A 22,188-nucleotide genomic window follows, 5' to 3' on the forward strand; every position below is an offset into this window, starting at 1 on the left:
GTGGTCAAGTCACCTCTCTGGGCCTGTTTCCTCATCTGTAACATGATGATATTGGACACAGTGACCTCCGAGTTCTCTCCCAGCTCGGTCCGTCCCTCCTCTGCTTCTGACTCACACTTGGATTTATATAAATCTTGATTCAAATACCCACCTGCTCTCTCCACCCCTCAGGGTGTCTCCTCCTTAAAATGGGTATCGTGTTTTGGAATCTGTCTAAAACTGTTACTATGGTTAGTGGGAGAAGCAGGGAATTTATGGTTCACATTTCCAGGATTGTTTAATTATCAGAAGGATGCAGGAACTCTTTGATGGGAATGTTGCCCCCCAGGGAGGTAAATTGAAGCCTTGTCTCTCTGTCTTTCCATACATTCTCCACAGGAGGTCCACTCAATGTGCTTTTAAAAGAAGCCTTTTCAGATTTCCTCCAGGCTTCAGTTTACTTTTCTGCAAAATGGGACGATAATGCTTGCTAGTTTTCCTAAGTAATTTTTTTTAAACATCCCTAGTAAAGCAGACTGCTGCTCTTGGATTGTGGTCCTTGGAGGGAGGGCAGTAGGTAATGAGGTGGTGCTGATCCAGGGTTTAGGCAGCAGTGTCTAAGAAAGGGAGGTGCCCCGGGAGGAGCAACCAGGGCCTCGGGGATGTTTACTGTGGAGAAGAGGAGTCTGGAGAAGGGAGGGGGGAGTATGACAACTGCCTTCAAGTATTTGGAGGCACCAGATTTGTGGAAGACGGATGCATTAGGTTTGGATCTGCTGGGCCCCAGGAGCAATATGTGGGAAGCAGGGAGAGACAGATTTAGTCTCGATTGTGAGAAAAAACAATCAGGATTAATTGTTCAAACTGTCCCCAAGTGAGACAGTTGCCTTTTGGGAGGCTGAGAGTTCCCTGTCACCAGAGATCTTCAGGCAGAGGCTGGATTGCCTTCATGGGGGGCAAGGGGATTCTCAGCCAGGATAGACTGACTAGGCAGCCTCTGAGCTCCTGGGCTTGTGTCTCTTGCTGCCCTTTCTCTCCCCTGAAGCAAGGGGGCTTTTCTGTACCTGGCCCCACAAAGGAGCCATGGATCCTTGGGATCCTTGTGTGGGGGGTTGTGAACTTCTTTCCAAGTTAGACCCCTCAGTAACAAGGCTGGCTTGATTAGGGATCATAGGCCCAAAGTGGCCACAAGCTCAGGGTGAGGGTGGCAGAGATGGGGATTTTCCATGTTCCTTCCTCCTCCCACAGGGAGAAGAGTGCCTTGATCTGGTGTTACTGTAGTAGCTTCAGGAAGCTGGACCCTGTCTCTAGATGCTCAGGCCACTTTGGGGCAGGCTGAGGCTTGGTTTCCTCAGGTCAGGCTTCCTGCCTTTTGCTGTTGCTCTGGCCTGGAAAATGAGAGGCGGGAGGTGGAGGCGGCCCTGGAGAGTTTTAAGCTGAGTGTGTTCCTGAGTGTGGAGCCAATCGGGTTTGGGCTATTGGCTGGGAGGCCCGGGGCCAGGGAGCTTGGCACACGGCTGCAGATGGGGCTGGGCTGAGTTTGGTTTCATTTTGGTTTCATTTTTGAGGCTCATGGATTTTTCAAGCTGAAATGGACCTTAGAAATTAATGTGCCCAATCCCCACATTTTACGGAGGTGGAAACTGAGACCCAGAGATAAGAGACTTGTCCAACCCCTTCCCTCCACCCTCCCCAGCTGATGGACAGAAGCACTTTATCTGCTTCAGTTACTGGTGGTAGTAGTAATGGTAATTGTAAGTCATCAGTGGAGACATTTTTCTTCTCATCAGGAATGATTGTACTTCCCTGGGAGCCTCACTTGCTGCCTCTAGGAATTATAGAAGGGCCAGTGCCCTCCCCTTCCACCAGGTGGGCAGGTCAGCCTCAGTCCCCTCCTCAGCAAAATGGGGATAACCCCAGAACCTACCTTCCAGTGCTTTGGAAAGCTCTATAATAATGTAGGCCATCATTGACACCCCATTTATTTTGCACATATTCTGAGTAGATCTAGGTATGCCCCTATTGTCGTCTCAGGTGGAATGTAGGCTCCTGACTCTGTGCTTAATAAATGCTTTATTGATTTACACAATTGACCGTTTCCTCTGGACTTGCTGGTTCATCTGTTGGGGAAATTCTGCATTCAGTACAGAGTAGGGAGGGACAGTTTTTCTTTTCACACAATATAGCTTTGAGTCGGGTTGGGGTGAATAGTTTTCCAAAGCCTGGTCTGGGCTAAGAGGGCATTTACTTTGCATATGTCCAGCCCAGGGAATGGGATCTTGCATTTCTCCTTTCATTGATGGCTAAAGGCCACCCGCACGCTCATTCCTGATGCTGGACACAACTACTCTGACTGCTGTTAGTATCGTGACCACCAGTAACTGATGCACACACAGAACTTTCAGGTTTTCAGCCTTCGTTTCCATCCTTCATCTGATTTGAGCAACAGAGGAGTACTGTGGGTCAGTATCAATTCAAGAAACATCCGTTAATCCCTTACTTTGTGTTAGGCAGTATGCTCAGGGCTGGGGACTGAAAATCAAAAATGACCAAGTTCATGGGGTCTACAGCCCTGCCCAGGCTTCTACCAGGACACCCGGGCTTACTCATCTTGCCACCTGCCTTGCTGTATTCTCCCCACTAGGCACAGGAACCCTCTGATGGGGACCTGTAGGTACCAAGCCCCCTCACCACAAGGAAGTTAATCATTTAATTCTGGGCCTCTGCTTTGGGCCAAGTCCGTCCTGACTGGGAAGTGAGTGAATGAGAAGTGACCTAACCTGCTCTCTTTAGCTGGCCTCAGACCACTCTTCTTCACATCTCACTTAAGCTCCAGGGCCTGCCTGGGGCAGCCATCGTGGTGCCAGCTGTTGCATCCTGCTCACTCTTGCACCCTTCCTTTTCTATTATCTTTGGCTCTTGCTCTAGACAGCATCATCAAATCAATATAACCATTGCTACTGGAAAGAGCATGATAATTGACCATCCCCATGACTGCCTAGAGCAAACTGTCCTCCTGGCTTGCAGTCCCCTGTTCAGACCGCATCTCCCTCTCACAGTGTGAGTTTCTTGAAGACAGAGATGCTTCTGTCTGGATCCTCAGCACCTGGCTGTCCCAGAGTAGGTGCCTAATAAATGCTTGTGGATTGACTGTTCTCGTAGGTGCACTGTAGTAGCACCTACATTTCTTCAGCACTCTGTGGGTTGCCAAATGCTTTCTTCACAACACTGAGTCAGGCGGTGGGAAGAATTATTGCCTTCATTTTACAAGTAAAGAAACAGGCTTGGGGGGCTGAGTAGCAAGTAAGGGCTGGGAGTGGGATTTGAACTCAGCTCTCTCCCGGTTCACAGTCCTGTACTCCTTTATCCATATCATGCTAGCTCTGGTAAGAGAAAGGGATATGTACACTATATACTTTGCACTATATAGGAATGTGTACACAATAACTATGAATTAGAGGGTAATCGAGAGAGGAAGAGAGTTTAAGTCTGGGACGGCATGAGAGATTTAAAGAGGGTGGAATCACTTTTGATTAGAATTGTGAAAAGTTTCATGGAGGAGGGGGCACCTGAACTTGGGCCTGGAACAGGTGAAGAGAGGCTGTTCCAGGCATAGGGAACAGCATGTGCAAAGATACGAAGGTGGGAGATGCTGGCTGAGTAGTCCAGTGTGGCTGAAATTTGGAAGTATAAGAAAAAGGTCTTAAAGATTGGTAGAAACCAGGATATAGGAAGCCTTAATGATAAGCTAAGGGACTTACATTTTGTTGGGTAGGCATTGGGGGGCGGAGTGTTGAAGGGAGTGATGTGATCCAGCCCTGTGCAAGAAGATAATTTCAGCAGTGGGAGAGGTGGGAGACTGGAAATAGAGGAACCCATTAGGAGGCCATTGTAGATAGCCCACGGAAAAGGCAGCAGGGCCTGCCCTAACCTGAGTGGCAGGGAAGGGAGACGTTTTGGAGGCGTAGGCAGCATTGACTTGACAATTACTTGGGTGGTAAGGGGAGAGAGAGAGAGAGAGAGAGACAGAGACAGAGAGAGACAGACAGACACGAGAGAGAGATATGAGAGAGAGAGAGAGAGAGAGAGAGAGAGAGAGAGAGAGAGAGAGAGAAGTGAAAGGTGATAGAATTCTGAAGGTTGGTACCTAGATGAACAGGTGGTCTCCATCAATAGTCAATAAACATTTACTTTGGACCTGCTATGCACTGGGCATTGTGCTAAGTGCTGGGGATACAAGTACAAAAAAGAGATAGTCCCTGCCCTCAAGGAGCATACAGTCTAATGGGGAAAGTTATCTCACCAAAGGAATCTGCAAAAGGGTGGGTAGGAGGTGGTAGACTACTACCGAGGCTGATCTTCCCAGATGATGGTGAGGTGATCCTGGGGCAAGTGGAGAAATCTATCAAGAGAAGTCCCAGAGTAGTACAGCCAGGTGAGAAACAGAAATAGGGACATTAGGAAGAGAGATAGATGTGGGGGAGAAGACGGTGAATTCAGTTTGGACATAGGATGATCAAATTTAGAGCTGGAAGGCAACTGGAGGGTACCCAGTCCAGCTCTCATTTCACAGATGAAACCAAGGAAAAGTTAAGTGTCCAAGGTCACCCTGATGTTGAGTTTTATTGTTCAGTGGGACGATTCAGGGGGAGAAGTTGAGCAGGCAGTTGGATATGCGAGCCAGAGCATTTGGGGAAGAGGAGAAGCAGATTTGGGATTCATCGGCATGGAAGCTGCGGATATGGATGAAGGTCGCAGAGCAGAGAGAGTGGGGGGCTTTAATTCAATAAGCATTTGCCCCAAATCTCAGACTTTGAGAGCTGGAAGGGTCCTCAGCATGGACATTTCTAACAGGTGCTCATCCAGCCTCTGCTCAAAGGAGGCAGAACCCATCAGACAGCCTGTTATTCTTTGGTTATTCTTCATTCATTTTGGTCGTGTCCGAGGCTTTGTGACCCCATTCGGGGTTTTCTTGGCAGAAATACTGGCCTGGTTTGCCATTTCCTTCTCCAGCTCATTTTACAGATGAGGAAACTGAGGCAAACAGGGTGAAGTGACTGGCTCAGGGTCACACAGCTGGTAAGTGAGGTGGGATTTCAGCTCAGCCAGATGCGTCCTCCTGGTTCCAAGCCCAGCACTCTATCCACTGTGCCACCCAGCTGCCCCAAGTCATTTCAGTCGTGATCCCGTTTGGGGTTTTCATGGCAAAGGTACTGGAGTGGTTTGCCATTTCCTTCTCTAATGTGTCCCCATTTTACAGATGAAGAATTGAGGCAAATAGGGATTGAGTGACGTGCCTAGTCCCTGGGCCAGCTAGGTGGGCAGTGGATAGAGTGCTGCAGTCAGGAAGATTCATCTCCCTGAGTTCAAATCTGGCCTTAGACATTTACTAGATGTGTGACCCTAGGCAAGTCACTGTACCCTGATTGCCTCATTTTCCTCCTCTGTAAAATGAGCCGGAGAAGGAAATGGCAAACCACTGCAGCGTCGTTGCCAAATAACCCCGAATGGGGTCAGAGAGAGTCGGACACGACTGAAAAATGGCTGAACAACGAAGACTTGCCCAGGATTACATAGCTAGCAGGGGTCTGAGGTCACATTTGAACTCAGATCTTCCCGACTCCAAGTTTGGTGTTCTATCCACCACACCATCCAGCTGTCCTAGGTGCTAAACAAATGCTTATTGACTGACTCAGAGGCCTCTAGGGTCCCTTCTAGCTTTAAATCAGTGGCTGAGCCTGTGAGCATTTGGGGGGATGGCCAAATTGCAGAGCAGTAGGAAATGGAGGCGGAAAATCTAGATGCCTTTTTTAGAGTTTGACAGGGAAGGGAAGGAGAAAGAGGGTAGTCAGTCAATAAAGCTTTATTTATTCAGCATGGCCTATGTGCCTAGGGCGGTGCTAAGTAGTCAAAGGATGGGGAAATGTGAGCATTTTAGCAGGTGGACAGGGAAGGAGTCAATAGAAGAGGAGACTGAACATATGGGCCGATACAGTGGACATTTATTAAATACCTCCTGCGTACAGAGCAACTCCACACTTTGGGCTCTGGTCCTATCTCATCAATGTGGCTCCTTCTTCCAGGGATCCAGATTGCAACCCCTCTGTGCCCTCTCATTCTGGGGGGCCCTGGGGCATGACCTTCCATCTCTCCTCAGCAATGGGGTCCACTCAGTGTTCTGGGGGCCTTGTTCTGGATTTTGGCCTTGGCTAATGGAGTTCAAGATCTGGCCCCTGGTTAATGCTCATTCTCCCACAACCAGCCCACTATTTTGCCTCTCTGAGCATGTTCTTTACCTCTGTCACTTCTCTTGCTAAGTTCTTGCTTGGTAATGAGAGGCAGCTGGTAGCTTAGTGGATAGAGCATTGGGCCTGGGGTCAGGAAGACCTGAGTTCAAATCCAGTTTCTGACACTTCCTAGATGTGTGACTCTGGGCAAGTCACTTAACCTCTGATTACCTGACAAAATGAATCCACTAGAGAAGGAGATGGCAAACCACTCCAGTATCTTTGCCAAGAAAATCCCTTTTGGAGTCATGAAGAGGTGGACACGACTGAATAACGACTGAACAGCCACCACAGGATGAGTAGCGGCCTTCTCAAGGCCACCATTCATCTCTCCATCATCCTTGGAGTGAATTCAACGTGAGTTCTTCAGAGACTTTCCTGTCCCATGAACGGAAGCTGGACAGCATCAGCAGAAGAGTGTAGCTGTTAAAGAGGGGACCCATTGATCCACTTCTGTTATAGATGCCAACAAGCATTTTTTAAGTGCCTGCTGTATGTCAGCACTAGGGATAGAAAATAGAACAAAACAACCCCTGCCCACAAGGAGCTTACAATCTAGGTGGGTGAGCCAACGTGTACTTATGTAGGGATATATAACATAGATAATTTGGGGGAGCGGGGGCAGTGAGGAAGGCATGAATAGCTGGAGGGATCTGGTAAGGTTCCGTGTTGAAGGCAGCACTTAAGTTCTGAGTCAGGGATACAAAGAGGTGGAGGCAAGGAAGGATGGCATTCCAGGTATGAGGAACAGCCAAGGCAAAGGCACAAAGATGGGAGATAAGAGTTGTGTAGGAGGAACAGTAAGTAGGTCCTTGTGGCTGGATCATAGGTATGTGGAGTGTGTGGAGTGGAGGCAGAGGAAGAATGGAAAGGAGGAATGGCCAAGTTGTGAATTGCCTTAAAAGCCAAACAGAATACTTTATGTTTGGTGCTGGGGGTGATTTATTGAGTGGGTGCAGCAGGTGACAGGATCAAACCTTTAGCAAAGTCACTTTGACAGCTGTGTGGAGGACGGATTGGAGTAGGGGGAGACTTGAGGCAGCCAGAAGGCTATTGTAATACTCTGAGTGTGAGTTGAGAGAAGGGGGTAGATGCCAGGGATTTTGTGGTGGTAGAAATGCCAAGATTTACCATTTGGTCTTTGAATCAGGAAGACCTGAGTTCAAATCCTGCCTTAGATGCTTACTGTCTGTGTGATGATACTGGGGAATTCACCTCCCTTTTCTCTCTGAGAATTTCCTCGTCTGTAAAATTAGGATAATAATAGCACCTACCTCAGAGGGCTGTTTGAAGGATCAAATGAAATTATATATATGTGTGTATATATATATGTATACACACACACACACACATATATAGTGCTTTGCCAGCCATAAAGTGCTAAATATACACTCACTCCTCCTCCTAATAGTATTATTATTAATGAGCTGAAGGGGTTGAGGATGGCACCAAGGTTGTGAACCTGGTACACTAAAAGGGTAATGGTGTATCCTGCAACAGAAAAAACAGAGTTTGGAAGAGGGGAGGGTTGGGAAGCAAAGGCAACGAGGGCTGTTTAGGACAGACTGAATTTTGAGATGCCTCTGGGGCATCCATTTTGAAATGTCCAATAGGCAGTTGGTGGCATGGGATTGGAGCTCAGAAAAGAGCCTAGGGTTGAAGATATAGATCTGGGGATTAATACCATAAAGATAAAAACTAAACCCATGTGAATCAATGAGGCCACTAAGTTGATGAGGTCACGGTGATTATAAAAGACAACAGGCCTCTAGCTTTACCAGGGCCAAGAACATGAAGATCATATAGAAAAAGGGCTCCAAGCAAAATGGCGGAGGAAAACAAGGTAGGGAATGTGGTTGTATGTAGTAGGACCACCTGGTCTTAGACTGCAGAAGTTGAAGAGACATGGGGGAAGACAGATGTTCGAGGCGTGGTGAAGGGGAGATGGAGGAGCCTACAGGCTTGGGGACCTCTGGTACTTCAGTAAAGTAGAAGCCAAGGTCATCTTGGGGTGAACCTGAGGAGAGAAGGTTCGGAACAGGTCCTTTGGAGAGTGTGACCAAAGTCAGGTAACATTGGTGACGTCAGAAGGGGGAAATTTATAGTGTATTCATGTACTTCAGCATCATCTCCCCTGCTTGGGAGCAGAGAGGAGGGGCAGCTGAAGGTCAAGGGGGTTGGAGCTTGTGTGTTGGGAATGAGTGCTTTGTTGCAATAGTAAATCAGAGGGTTAAGACTAAAGGGAGAGGAGGAAAGCTGGGACAGGGCTGATGGATGGGGAGAAGAGAGATCCTCCTGGTTCTTGAGGTCTTCACCCCATCATGGACGCTGTGAATCATCAATTCTTAGGGCTGGGAAAGGCCATTGCATCCATCTCTGAATCTCCCCATTTCTAGGCAGGGATTCATCAAAACTGAGGATCTCTTCAGTTTTCCAAAGCCATCCAGAAAAAGAGACTGCAAAGTGAAGTTTGAGGAATCCTCAGGTGAGAGGCACTCTTCTCTGAGTCTTGAGGGAAAGCTGAAGACTAGAATATGTGACTGAAGCATCTGAGGGAGAGAAAACAGCCAGTAAGTGAGGAGGCCATCCCTGTAGAGAGGGAGAGATGAGGGCTGGGAGTCACTTTCTGAGGCGGAGGAAGGTGACAGAACAAGAGTCTACGCCTGCTGGGAAGGAGAGGACATGGAGACAGTGGGGGTAATGAGCCAAAACCATTTGGTAGAATTCAGCCAGATGCTTAGGAGCTGCTGCCAGAGAAAGCGAGAGATTCATCCATCTATTTCTTCAGGAAGGGAACCAGGAGAATTTCTGCGTTAATCTTAGCTTAATTTCAGTTGGGTCTTAATTCACCTAGTCTAAGTCTCATTTTACAAAGGAGTAAACTGAGGCCCATTTAATTAATTAATTTTTAAAATGAAATGTTAATTTGTTTTTTCAGTTATCAAGAATTTGCCTTTTCTCTCTCCCATCTCCATCATCCTTCCTAAGAAAGCAAGAAGGAAGGAAGAAAACTCATTTGGTCAAGAAGCAGAGTTGAGCAAAACAAATTCTTGTATTGGCCATGTCCAAAAATATGTCTTGTTTTGCATATTAGTCTCTCACCTCTCTATCATGAAAGGGCTGCATTCTTCATCCTCTGTGGCCCATTAAAAAACCAGCCAACATTTGGCTTTTCTTCCAGCCTCTCATGCCATTCTTAGCTCTGCCACTTGATTCCTTTCTCACTCTCCCCACCTAGACTCATACCTGTCTGCTGGGAATGAGGAGCTAGAGTGCCTTGGTAGGTGCCAAATGCTTCCTCTATTCCTTTGCTATCATATTTCTTCTCTTCTTGTTCCACACTGGACTCCTAGCTTTTCCAGAGCCCCAGGTTGCTTTGGAAGCTGGGTATCCCCCATAGAAGATAAGACTGCAAGGGGATCAATGAAGCAAAGAAAGGAGCCACAGTGACTTGGTTTACCTTTTAAGCCAGATGGACCTTCCTTATTAAGGTGGGGGGGCTAGGTTATGGGCTCATAAGTTTTGAAGTGGAAGGGAGCCCAGACCACTGAGTCCAACCCCCTCATTTTGCAGAGGAGCAACAGTGACTTGTCCACAGAAGTCCAGTGGAAAGAGTCCTGGCTTTGGAGTCAGAGGACTTGTTATCTGTGTAGCTTTACCTGGATGGGGAAAGGGGTTGGATTAGATAAAAAGACATGTTGATTGCTTGGTTGATTGATTGCGATAGTGTCAGAGATTCCTTCCAGCTCTCTGAGTCAATCAAGAAACATTTATTAAGCACCTACTGTGTGCTGGGCTGGACTAAGCACAGACTTGGATTCAAATCCCATCTCTGCTGCTTCTTATCTGTGTGACCTTGGACAAGTCACCAATATCTCTAGGTCTCAGTTTTTACATCATGAAAATGAAGGGGTTGGACTAGGTGGCTGCAGAGGTGCCTTCAAGCTTCACCATCCCTACACAGAAAAAAGCCAATTAGTGAGCATTTATGAAGCTCCTATGGTATACCCTCTACCACACTAGGCACTCTGGAGGGATATAAAGAAAGGGCAGTTTGTGATTCATGCATGGTCCAGAAACTAGGGAGTCTGCCTGGAGAGACAGAGCTAACAACCTTTGTTCTGACTTGGGGTGAGTGACTCTCTCTCTGCTGTTTCTGTTTCCTCTTCTGTCAAAACACAGGAGTTGGGATTAAAATGCCAACAATCTCCCCACTTCCCATTTCCCTCCATTTCTCCAACCTTTCCTCCTCCCCATTTTGCATCTCATTTCCAAGGCTCAACCACTCCCCTGGGCCCGGGAGCCCATCTCCTATCCCTCTCTTGCATTTTCTGTCTTTCTCTCCACCTTGGATTGTTCCCTTCATGATCATGTCTTTGGGAGAAAAGATAAAAAGGAAAGCCTTTTCTTACCTCCAGGGCCCCTGGGAGTCACCCTGCCCCCGCCTCCCCTTTTGCTTCTGCTAAATTTCTTGGAAAAGTCTGCATGTGCCACACTCTTCTCTTATCTCGTGCTCGCTCTCCTGCTCCGGCTTCTCCTCCTTCCATCTGACTGTCGTTGTCAGTCCAGCAACCCAGGCCTGTGTGGCCAGATCTGACACCCTCTCCCCCTCCCCATCCTCCTCAATCTCTCCCAAGCATATGACCAGTCACCCTTCCCTTCCCTGAAGCCCTCTGCACTCTCTACTCCTGAGATAAATGAGAAGCAGTGTTGGCAGTTAACTACGACTTAACCAGGGGGGTTAATCTAGTTTCCTACTTGGTCAGATTCGGGGAGGGCGTTGCTTGGACGATGAGCTCTAAATCCCACAATATTGTGATCCCGTGAGCTGGCAGAATCCTACAGAATCCTTTAAGGGTGCCTAGAATGATCCAATCCAATAAGCATATATTAAGCACCTACTGTGTGCAAAGTATTGTGAGAGTATTCAAAGACAAAATGAAAGGAGTTTGTGCCCTCAAGGAACTTCTATTCCCCTGACTCAAAAATCACCTCCTCCCCCAAGTCTCCTAGCTAGAAGTCTTCCTCCTTTGGGCCCTGTGTCGGTTTGCTGTGAGCACCATCACATTCCTCCTTTATTGTATTCATTTGTGCATGGGTCTCATTTTCCTTTCTAGATTGTTACCTGAGAGTGGACCTCTGTAGATCCCAATTTGTGCACAGCACAGTGCCTTGCTAGATAGAGATAAGGAGAGGGGAAGGTCAGGTCTCTGGATACTGGAGAGATTGGCCAGAATTTGCTAAGGCATCAACTGTTTCTGGGTGGAACCAGGGAGGAAGGGCTGGAATATGAAGTAGAGCCTGCAGACTGGACTGCTTGTCCTCGAATCAGGATATTCCTGCATCAGGGATAGGGGAGAATGGGAGGCATGGCCCCTATGGAAATCAGGTTCTAGCTTTGTTCCAGTCAGGCCACAAATCTGCTCTCATATCCTTCTCCACACGTGCCCGGCAAACCCAAAGGAAAGCTTCTTAGCATGGACCCATTCCTCTTGCCTTATAATCCTGGCCTAGTTCTGGCCCTCCGATGGTTGCCCTGCTGGTAGCCCCTGTGCTCTGAGAAGCTCACCATGGCTTCCTGTCCTACTGGTTCAGGCACCTCATCTGAGGAAATGCTTAGGGCAAAGAATGCTTCTCTACCTGTGTGACTTTGAAGAATACATGCATGCGCACACACACATATACACACACAGCCGTAAACACAGACTGCCCAGGGGTCCTTTCTGGTGAGATCTCTGTCTGGCCACTGGCCAGAGAACAGTCATTTTGAGAGAGGACATTCTAGAATGAAAATCCCTGTGAAAGTAGGATCAGGGAAGTATGAGCAGGATCGGGAGGCCAAGATGATTCCTAGCCTAATTTTCCATTCAGGTATCAAGCATTTTCATGTGGGAAGCCAGGGACTGAATGATCAGTCATGAGGGCCCAGCAGACTTTAGCCACGAGTTTAATCCAGAGCCCCATAGAGGCAGGATTGGCCCTTCTCCATACCGTACTCTCCTTCATTTAAGTCTTTCTTTTCTCTCCCTCTAGATCGACAAGTACCTTTATTCCATGCGGCTCTCAGATGAAATGCTTAATGAGGTCACAAAACGATTTAAGAAAGCTATGATACGTGGCCTCTCCAGAAATTATAATGTAACTGCTTCTGTGAAGATGCTGCCAACATTTGTGAGATCCATTCCTGATGGTTCAGGTAGGACGGTGGGCGTGTTATGGAAGAGTGGGTCAGGGGAGCAGAAAGTAGTTAATACGTAGCCCTTTAAGGTTTACACGTGTCATGTCTGACCTTCAGAAACATCCTGGGAGGTAGCTGCTATCATCATCCTCATCCTCATCACCATCATCCTCCTCTTCTTCCTCATCATTATTCTTATTTTACAGATAGATGGGGAAACCAAGGCCCTGAGAGATTAACCTAGGAAGGGTCTGAGGCAGGACTCAAACCCAAGTCTTCCTGACACTTAAGGCTAGTGTCCTAGCACATGGCCTCTACCAAAGAAGTGCTTTCATCGTGGAGCTCTGGAGGACACAGTATTGGGGCTGTAACTAGGAATTCTTGACCTCTGCCCCAGTCAGATCACATCTGGGGTCCTGTGTTCAGTTCCGGGGGCCACATCTTAGGAAGGACTTTACAGATGGAAATATGTCCTCAAGAGGGTGACCCGGTTCGTGAGAGGGGCTTAAAAAGAGGAGGCTGCACTGGATTGGTTGGAAGAAGGGGCCATATTTTGCCTGGCAAATAGAAAGTTTAGGGAATTGATAGCTGCCCTCTGGGCTTAGCCTCAGAGGGCAGAACCAGAAAACAGTGAGAGTTAGCAGAGAAGCGGGTATGTCCGGCTAATAAAAAGAAAACTTTCTAATAAAGCTGTCCCAAAAGGAAGAGAGGATCCCCAGAGATTGTGACCTGCCCCTCGGGGGAAGATCATTGAACAAAGTCTACATGACCTCCATATGGAGGGAAATCTTCAGGTACAGCTGACCTCTGAGGTCCTGGCCTCTCTGGGATTCTAGATAGACCTGGGGCAAAAAACAGTTGAGCAAGGTGCGGACTGGTGATGGTTGCAGCATTTCAGACAGTTGTGCGAGGGGATAGGGCCCTCCTTAGGAGAGGAATGCCACAGTGACCACAGACCCTGGGGATGTCGGCCAAAGGCCAGGGGAAGAGACCTGGGTCTTGGCGCAAGCCAGAGGAGAACTGGGAGGTCAGTCCTGGTCACTCACTTTAGGATGCACTTCAGTCTGTAATGTCTTCCTAAGATGTGGACCCCAGAACAGAACAGAGGACTCCAGGTATGATCTGATTGAGGCTGAGCCCAAGAATTCCTAGTTATGGCTCTGATCCTGTGTCCTCACCGTTCCGCAGGCCAGGGCTGGCAGTCCGCCCATAGGAAGAAAGTATGTCCCATCAGATATTGGTGCCCTGGAGTAAAGCCCTGATTGCCCTGCGTTAGTTACAGCTTTGAATTGCTGTTGTTGTGTTTTTCTCAGTCTGAAAGTTCACTCAGGAGCTCTTTGGAGAGTAATCCTTTCAGTTTTCTCTTTTCTAGGACCTCTTTCCAGTGTACCAAATAATAAAAAATCTCACATTTACTCAGCACTTTAATGTTTTAAGGGGAAGCAATATTTCACATTTACTCAGCTTTAAGGCATTGACAAAGCACTCGTCCCTAAGCAGTCCTGAAGGAGACAGTGTAAGCACTGTTCTTCCCATTTTCTAAGTGAGAAGATGGAGGCTTAGACAGGGAGAATGACCTCTCCTCAAAGCCACATAGTTAGTAAGTGGAGCTCTGGGCCCGGCTTCCTGATGCCCAGTCTGGGCTGCCTGGCCTGCTCCCAACAATCTCCATTTGACCCAATGGAAAACTGAGGCTTAGAGACATAAGGTGACTTGTCTAGGGGCATATGTTTAGGAAGCGTTGGACCTGGGACTTGAACCTGGGCCCTTTGACTTTTCATCTCATGATTTATCCATTCCGCTCCACTACTTTTCAGAATAATCATAGTCTGCCCTCGGCCTGAAGAAGTCTTGCCTCTCATGAGGCAGATAATTTCCGTTTTCACAGGTGAGGGCTTTAAAATTATTTTCCCCAATCATCTGAATCATCAAAAAATACAGACATTTCATGATACAAAGAATGACAGAGGAGCTTATTGTGTACGAAAGGGTTTATTTCTCTTCTGTTTTTTCAAGTGTCTGTTGAATAATTTAACAAGGTAGTAACAAGATTGCCCTGTCTGTATGCCCTTCAGGGCTTCTTTGTTTTGCATCTGAGGATTCTTAAGATGTTTTATTGATTGTTCCTTTTTTACTTCTCATTACTACCCACCACATCCCCCTTGCCCCAACCAGAAACAAATCACCCCATGCACGGGCCATATCTGAGAAGGTAAGTTTACCCAGAGGCAGGCGGCAGGCTGGAAAAGCCTTCTGGAGTCACTGTATTGGTCGGAGCTCTTTCTGGCTTTCTTTTGCAATATTGTAGAATAATGCAGGCACGATTCTTCTGGCTCTGCTCACTTCCCCTGCGTCAGTTCATATAGGTCTTTCCAGGAGGGGACCTCAGGCTTCCATGGGATCTGCTCAGTATTTGGAAACAAGATTCCCTGAAGTCGGGAAGAAAAGGTTGGGTCATGAGATAATAGATCTGGAGCTGAGAGACCAAGAACCCAAGGTCCCAAGGAGGTCATGACTTGCCCAGAGTCCAGTAGCATGAGGCAGGTTTGAACCTACTTCCTCTCAATGGCCTCCCCCAGTCCCTTCTCACCCACCAGGTAGGAGAGGCGAACTCCCTGAGAGTCCTGTTAGATTTTTACCTTTCTTCTGAGTGGGGAAATGCAGCTACAGTGGCTGTGTAAGGCCAATAACACCAGCACAGGTTCTTTGATCTGCTTTTCTAAGGAAAGCAACTTTAAGGGGTTAACAGTCTTACTTTAATTAAACATACATATATCATTCACTTAGTTCAGGGGGAAAAGCCAGCACTGTGGGCTTCAGAGAGAATACAAACAGAAATTACAAGCAGAAATCATATAAACAGAGCAAATAACACAAATCGACAGACAGGCTTCTGTCTGACCATGGCAATACATACATGGTTATCAGAGAGAGAGAGAGGCCCCAACATCTGATTTTTCAAAGCTGGCAGGGTGGGGTGCTCCTTAACATCGACACAGAGTCTCCACAAGAACACTCTTCCAATGAGTGAGCCCCAAGCATAATGCTAACCTCAGAATACATAAAGACTTCTTAAGGGTCAGAGGGGTGTCACAACCATGGGACTCAAACCCATCTGACCTAGACCTTCCCCTGATTTAAGCAGGTCATCAAAGACTCCCGGTTCAATCAAAGACCCTTAATTGAAACAAAGGCAAGACTCAAAGGCACTTGATTGCTTTGGTGCTGAGAAGCACTCCAAAACAAAAAACAGCAAAAGGTCCCACCCTGCTTGCCATTACAGGAAGGCTGGAGGTAGAGGAGGGCAGGAACAGGGAAGCTCTCATGGTCTGCTCTCCCATGGCCTAACCTATCTGGGAATCTGCCCTGCCTGCTTTGTGGAGGGCATCCTGTCTTGTAATGAGGAGACTGCAGGCTCCTGGCCCCATGTGAGCAGCTATAGGCCATTCTCTGCTTCTGGAGCTGTGGAGATGGTTAGACAGATCCTGGGAAGGGTCTTCGAAGTTCCTCAGGGGATGTTCTCTGAGTTTTCATGCCCATATGCCCCTGGTTTCCCTCTCCCTCCCCTGGGGCCTCTGGCTTTGAAGGGGTAAGATGCTCAGGAAATGGATGTCAGGAGGAGCCAGGCAGCAGCTGCTGCTGCTGCCTTGGTGCCCAAGGCACCAGACAGGTCAGACCTGGGAGCCTGCTGGGACTTCCTCTTCCGACCACAGCCTGCTTTTAGCCTGAGTGCTGAGCAGAGCTGGATGACGGGGTTACATCCTCTCTGTTTACTGCTGCACCCGAGTCATCAGGCAGTGTTTGTGTCTAGGGCACAAATTGGCATTTTCATCCTGGCATTACTGTGGCAGCTTTGATATCGAGCTCAAACCAATCCAGGGCAGTCCAACAACCAGCTATTCTAGTGGGAGGCAGCTTGGTATAGTGGAGAGGCATTTGGAATCCCAGGACCTGGATTCAGACCCCAGCTCTGTCATTGACTGCTTGGAGACCTCAGGCTGGGCTTCAGTTTTCTCATTTGGCAGTCCCATCCAGGATCACAATGCTAGGGAGTCCTCCACGTGCTGGGCACTGGGCTGCATGGGCTAGCCCTCAAGCTTTCCCTTCTGAAGGAGATGTATAGACAGAGAGACCATAATGGATGATTAGGGAGAGGGAGGGCACTGGAAATTAGGAGGGGGGAATCAGAAATGGCTTCCTGTACGGGATGACGCATGAATTAAACCTTAATGAAAGCCAGGGAGTCTGAGAGGCTTGTTATTGAAAGTTCCAGAGAGCCAGGCATGCAGCCTGGATGGTACAAGAGTCTTTTTGTAAAAAAGAAAGGAAAAATACATTTTATTTGGAGGATCCTGGAACCTTTAACCCCCCAGGGCTAGCTCTTTCTGTAAGTGGTTAGCCTGACTGGGAGGAGAGGCAGCTGAAGTGGGTGTGATCGTCCCTAACAAAAGTCACCTGATCTCCACTTAGAGGGAAAGATGACACCTCCCCAAGGTCACCTGTGCTTCTGCTTCCCCCTACTCATTCCGGACATCATGGCTTTTTCAGCTGTGACTCCAGCAGGTGCGGCTTTGTCCCAGCTGAGGAGCACCTGTCTTTACCCTCAGGACTCAGCTGTTGCCCTTCTCCTGCCTCCCTGCCTCCCATCGAAATCTCAGGGGTCTCTCTTCCAAACCAGGAGGCCCCTGGTCCCTGGAAGCAAGCACCCTGGAACTTGGAGGCAGGACGGTGGGGTCTCTGTCCTGCTTTGGAAACAGTCACTTAAGGCTGCTCCGTGACTCCTGGTGGCAGCATCCAGGGGAGGAGGAGGAAGAGGGTGGTGGTACAAGGTACCTTTTTTTAAAAAATAAGTTTTTATTAATATTTTCCACTTCTTACATCACTATGTAAGTTCATTACTCCCTTCCCAGAGAGCCATCCCCTAGGACAAATAGTATTTTTTAAGAGAGGAAAAAAAAAGTCACCACAAGTGGTTGATGTACTAAAAAGTCCCAAAACATAAGCAATGTGTAACTGACCACCTGTGGACCTCTCACCTCCCTCCCTCCCTCTGAGGGGGGTGGTGTGGGCCTTCTCATATCCCTGAAGCATCTTTTATGAGAAGTCACATGGATCCTCTGATCTGAATATCCTGGAGTGGACCTGGCCAGATTGCAGCGAGGCCTCGAAGCTCCCCAACCCCCCATTTATTGAAGATTTTCTATCCCCTTCGGTCAGTGTGTGTGTTCGGCAGCCTCCAGGATGGGGCCCCAGAACAGTAAGTCAGATGGTCCTGTTCTACTTCTAAAATATTAATCACAGCTCCAAGCAGAGTAATTAGTCACCAACGGAATTGGTGTTAATCCCGAAGCACCCAAGTAACAATTGAAACTAAATGTGGAGAAATTCCCTCCTTAGGTATAGGGCTAGGGAAAGGGCTGCTCAGGCTTTTGAATGACAAAAACAGTACTAACTGATGTCTACAGAGTGCTATTTGAAGGTTTACAAAGCTCTCCAGATTCTCGTAAGCTCTGAATGGTAAATACGGAAGGTGTTACTACCCCCATTGTACAGATCTGGAAACCGAGGCTTGGAGATAAAGTGACTGGCCCAGGGTCACAGGAATAAGCCCAGGTGTCTCCTGACTCTGTGTCCTGGGCTGTTTCTGAAATACCTACTGTGAGCCAGGCACTGTACTAAATGCTATAAGAATTTTCCTCTTCTGCGTTCTCATAGACTTATTGTCCATGCAGAAAGCTTTTCAATTCCTTGTAGATTTGCCTGGATTATTGCAATGGCCTCCCAGTTAAATGAGTCACCCTGCCTGAACTTTTTCCTTGTCTCAATCCATCATACACCCTGCTGGCAAAGTGATGCTCCTTGAGTTTGGATTTGATCACGTGGCTCCCCTGCTCCACCTCCTGCAGCTGACCCGTCTAGGGAACAGTGCCTGAGATACAGAAAAGGCCAGCTGGCATTGATAGAGGGAGGTCCAGTCTCCTTGTCCCTGTCCCCTTTCCCCACCACTGGAAGTCTTGTAGCGAGACCAAGTGGCCATTTGTTGGACATATTGTAGGGGAGGGGGTGACTCAGGTACAGGCAGGGATCCCTTCCAGCTCTGAGATTCTGGGGGTTTGAGGTGTCGGCAAGAGCTCTAGACGGAGATGTTCAGGGGACAAGTGGAGATAGTAATAACCGACATTTATAGAGCACTTTTGGGTTGCAAAGTACTTCAGTCATCTCATTTGAGCCCTGTGATAGCCCTGCAAGGTAGGTGCTACAGGCCCTCTTGTCCCCATCTCAGAGATGAAGAAACTAAGACTCATAGAGGTTAAATTCCTTGCCCATTGTCACACAAATAATAAAGGTCAGAAATGGTATTCTAACCCACTCATACTGACTTGGAGTCTAACCACTGGACCATGCTGTCTCCCAGAGTGGGGCTGTAGTTTAGGGAAAAGATCCAGAGATAGAGATAGAAAGGACTCATTAGAAAACACATACCAGAATCACCTACGATGAGAAGGCATAGAGGGGTAGCACTCAGTGCCAGTGAAGGGAGTAAATAAAACCAGTCCTCTTTGGAAGTTTCAGATGAAGTGGTCATAGAGGGCCATGGCATCTTAGGAGCAGTTTGTCTGGTGGCCAGCTTGCAGAAGATGGGGGCACATCTCTTTCTTTGGGGAGCTAATCAGAAGGTGAGCTGTAGTGAGCATCCTGGCTTCCAGTGTGAGAAGCTGAATTTCTAAGCTGAGAGAAGGTAGGCATTTCAGAAAGGTGGCATTTATTTGTGCCGTAATCCAGGGCTGACTCCCACTTGAAAAAGACATCTGTCCTAATGTTTGTTTTCCATTATGCTCTGCCTGCAGTGGCTGTCATTAAAAAGTGGAGAGTTGCTAGTGGCCCTTCAGATGGTTTGTTTAATAAATACTCTGGTGGAAGTCACTCTGGCTTCAGGGCTAATGGGAGGTGCTGGAAAAGTAACCAAAAGTGGGTGAATTTCTAAGGGACTATAAACTCCACTGGTAGGGAATATCCTAGCTCATGGCCAGAGTCGATGACCTCTGTCTCTCAGACCTGGGTTTCAAGGTTTCCATATCAGAAGAAAGAGGCTTAATATGGAAATACACTTACATGATTGCATATATATAGCCTATATCAAATTGCTTACTGTTTTAGGGAGGGAGAAAATTTGGAACTCAAAATTTTTAAAAAGTGCATGTTTAAAATTGTCTTTACGTGTAATTGGAAAAAATAAAATACTCTCGAACAAAAACAAAGGAAAAAATCTCTAGGGATGAAACTACATTTATAACTGAAAGAGCCCTTTGGAGTTATTGAGTCCAGCCCCATCATTTTGCAAATGAAGTGACTGAGGCTCAAAACCATGAAGTGACTTGCTTCAACGGGTCACATGACCAGTAAATATCAGAAGTGGATTAGAACTCGGGTGTTTATAACTCCAAGCCCAGTACCCCCAGCTGCCTCCTTCCAGAGGCTCCTGGTAGTCAGAATGGTAGAAAGGAAACCTAAGGTAGATTCCAAGATGGTAGTTGTGTTAAATGAAGTTGGAAAATTAAAAAGATGTACCTGATATTTCATGTTTGTTTATTTTATTCGGTCCAATTTTTAAAAACCATGAAAACATCTACTATATACAAGACAGGATTCTTGGAGCTGCGGCAATAATGGAGATTAACAAAGAACTGTCTTTATGCTTGGGCGGGGGTGGGGGACGAAGCACTGTAATATATACATAGATAAGTAAATGCAGGATAATTTGAGGAGGAATAGAGTGCAGACAATGGAAGGATATTTATTTAGTTTCAGTTTTATTCACTCAGTACAATGTATCTCAAACTCACTAGTTACAGTGACCATGGAGAAGTCTTTGTCACCTTTCTGTGTTGTGGGCAACTAAGATTGTAAATTATAGAAGGTTAACTTGTCTGTATTCACGGACCCTCCACCCAAAACATTTGTAAAGTGCTATTTCTATAACCCCATAAGATATGCAAATGTTGTTTTGCGAATGGGAATTATTTTCCCCAATATTTTGAAGTCAGTGCCCACTTACTATGTTTCAGGCACTATGCTAAGTGCAGTGGATACAAAGAGAGGCAAAAACACCCATGGCCTTCCATTAGGTGTCTATTCCAATCCAACAAGGATTGCTATACGCTAGGCAAAGGGGATATTAAAAATAAAACAAACCCAACCATTAAGTAGTTTCCGTACTACGGGGTCTTCCTAAAGTCTGGACACATAGGCAAAAATGCATATTTTCAAGAAATGAAATGAATTAAATTTTCAACCACATTTTACTTAATTGGAATATTAACAAGTAACATCTTCAATATGATTTCCATCATTTGTGATGCAAAGGTTGATGCGCTTTGCAAGATTGATGTGAACTTCATGCAGTAACTCCACATTGCTGTCAATTTTAGCACATTCACTCTTTATGCGTTCAAATGTATTGCATCTGTGATTTTCATTGAGTACGCCTTCTCCTTTAGCATACCTCAGAAAAAGAAGTCGAGGGGGCTAAGGTCTGTTAATATTCCAAATATTTCAAAATATGCATTTTGCCTATGTGTCCAGACTTTAGGGACACCCTGTACTATGGGGATATGTTGCTATTTGAGAAGAGAGAATCCTAATGACAGGGACATAAGGAAAGGTTCTCCATATTCACCTATAAAATGAGGGTGGGGCACTAGATGAGCTGGAAGCCCCATTGCATTGATAAACCTATGGGTATATGTGTGTGGGGTGGGGGGGCGGACAGACAGAGATAGAGAGAGCCAGAGATCGCGCTTTCTTTGTATCAGTAGTGCTTAATACATTGCCTGGCACATAGTCGGCACTTGGTAAATGCTAATATGCTGATTCTGGAATGAAACTTGGGATACTAAGAGTTGGAGAGGAGGCAGGAGTATATTCTCAGCCTAGAGACCATCCTGTTCAAAGGTATGGAGGCCAAAGATAGAGTGCCAGTTCAGAGAATAGCAAGTGAGCCATTTGGACTAGGATATAGCATGCATGAAAGAAGTGGTAATATGAAATAAGCCTGGTAATGGTAGACTGGAGCCAGATTTTATTGACCTCAATGGACTGTGGTTGATCCAAGATAGTGGCTCTTACCAGCCAGTCCATCAACAAACATTCTGTACCTGCTGTGTGCAGTGCACCATCCTTAGGATTTTGGGGGAATATAAAAAAGTTAAAGATACTGTCCCTATTCTAAGGCGGCTTCCAGTCTGGAGATATATCTATATCAGAAGGTAATTATAAATGGAAACAGAATGTAAATCCCTGGAGGTCAGGGACTATTTCATTCTTGTCTTTGGTTCCCTGGTGCCTTATATAGTAGGCACTTAAATGTTTAGTGAGTGCCCACAGGTATGGCATAGGCAATCATTTTAATGTCATGCCAGTCTCTTTAAGAAACATATGGTACTTTTTTGTTTTGACTGGGGATCTGTGAAGAGCCCTATAAACCAGGATCTCTTCCCTGAGAAACCAGGGGAGGCACAGCCCCAGGTTTGGAGGTTATTGGGTTACTTTTCTGTGATCGTATTTGAACAGGTTTACATCAGATTAGACAGAGGGGCTAGCATGAAACAAAGCCTTCACCTGGATGAATGGCTAAAAGCACTTTTCCTCCTTTACCAATTTAAAATGTTCCTCCCCTTTCCCTGCCTAATGAGCCATCACTTATCACAGAGAATTAGAAAAGAGAGAAGAAAAGCAATTCTGGAA

The 22,188-nt window shown here is 46.8% G+C and overlaps 1 protein-coding gene across 2 annotated transcripts in view; it reads left to right on the forward strand.

Annotated features, from left to right (window-relative positions):
* HK1 (hexokinase 1) overlaps window positions 1–22,188 on the forward strand; it is a 97,312-nt gene that overhangs the window by 18,039 nt on the left and 57,085 nt on the right. For both annotated transcript variants that reach the window (XM_036735079.1, XM_036735080.1), the window contains exon 2: window positions 12,300–12,462. In XM_036735079.1, the coding sequence (XP_036590974.1) occupies window positions 12,300–12,462 (163 nt within the window). The remainder of the gene's footprint in view (window positions 1–12,299; window positions 12,463–22,188) is intronic.

Source organism: Trichosurus vulpecula, chromosome 8 (genome assembly GCF_011100635.1).
Source record: "Trichosurus vulpecula isolate mTriVul1 chromosome 8, mTriVul1.pri, whole genome shotgun sequence".
In the NCBI taxonomy this organism is placed as follows: Eukaryota; Metazoa; Chordata; class Mammalia; order Diprotodontia; family Phalangeridae; genus Trichosurus; species Trichosurus vulpecula.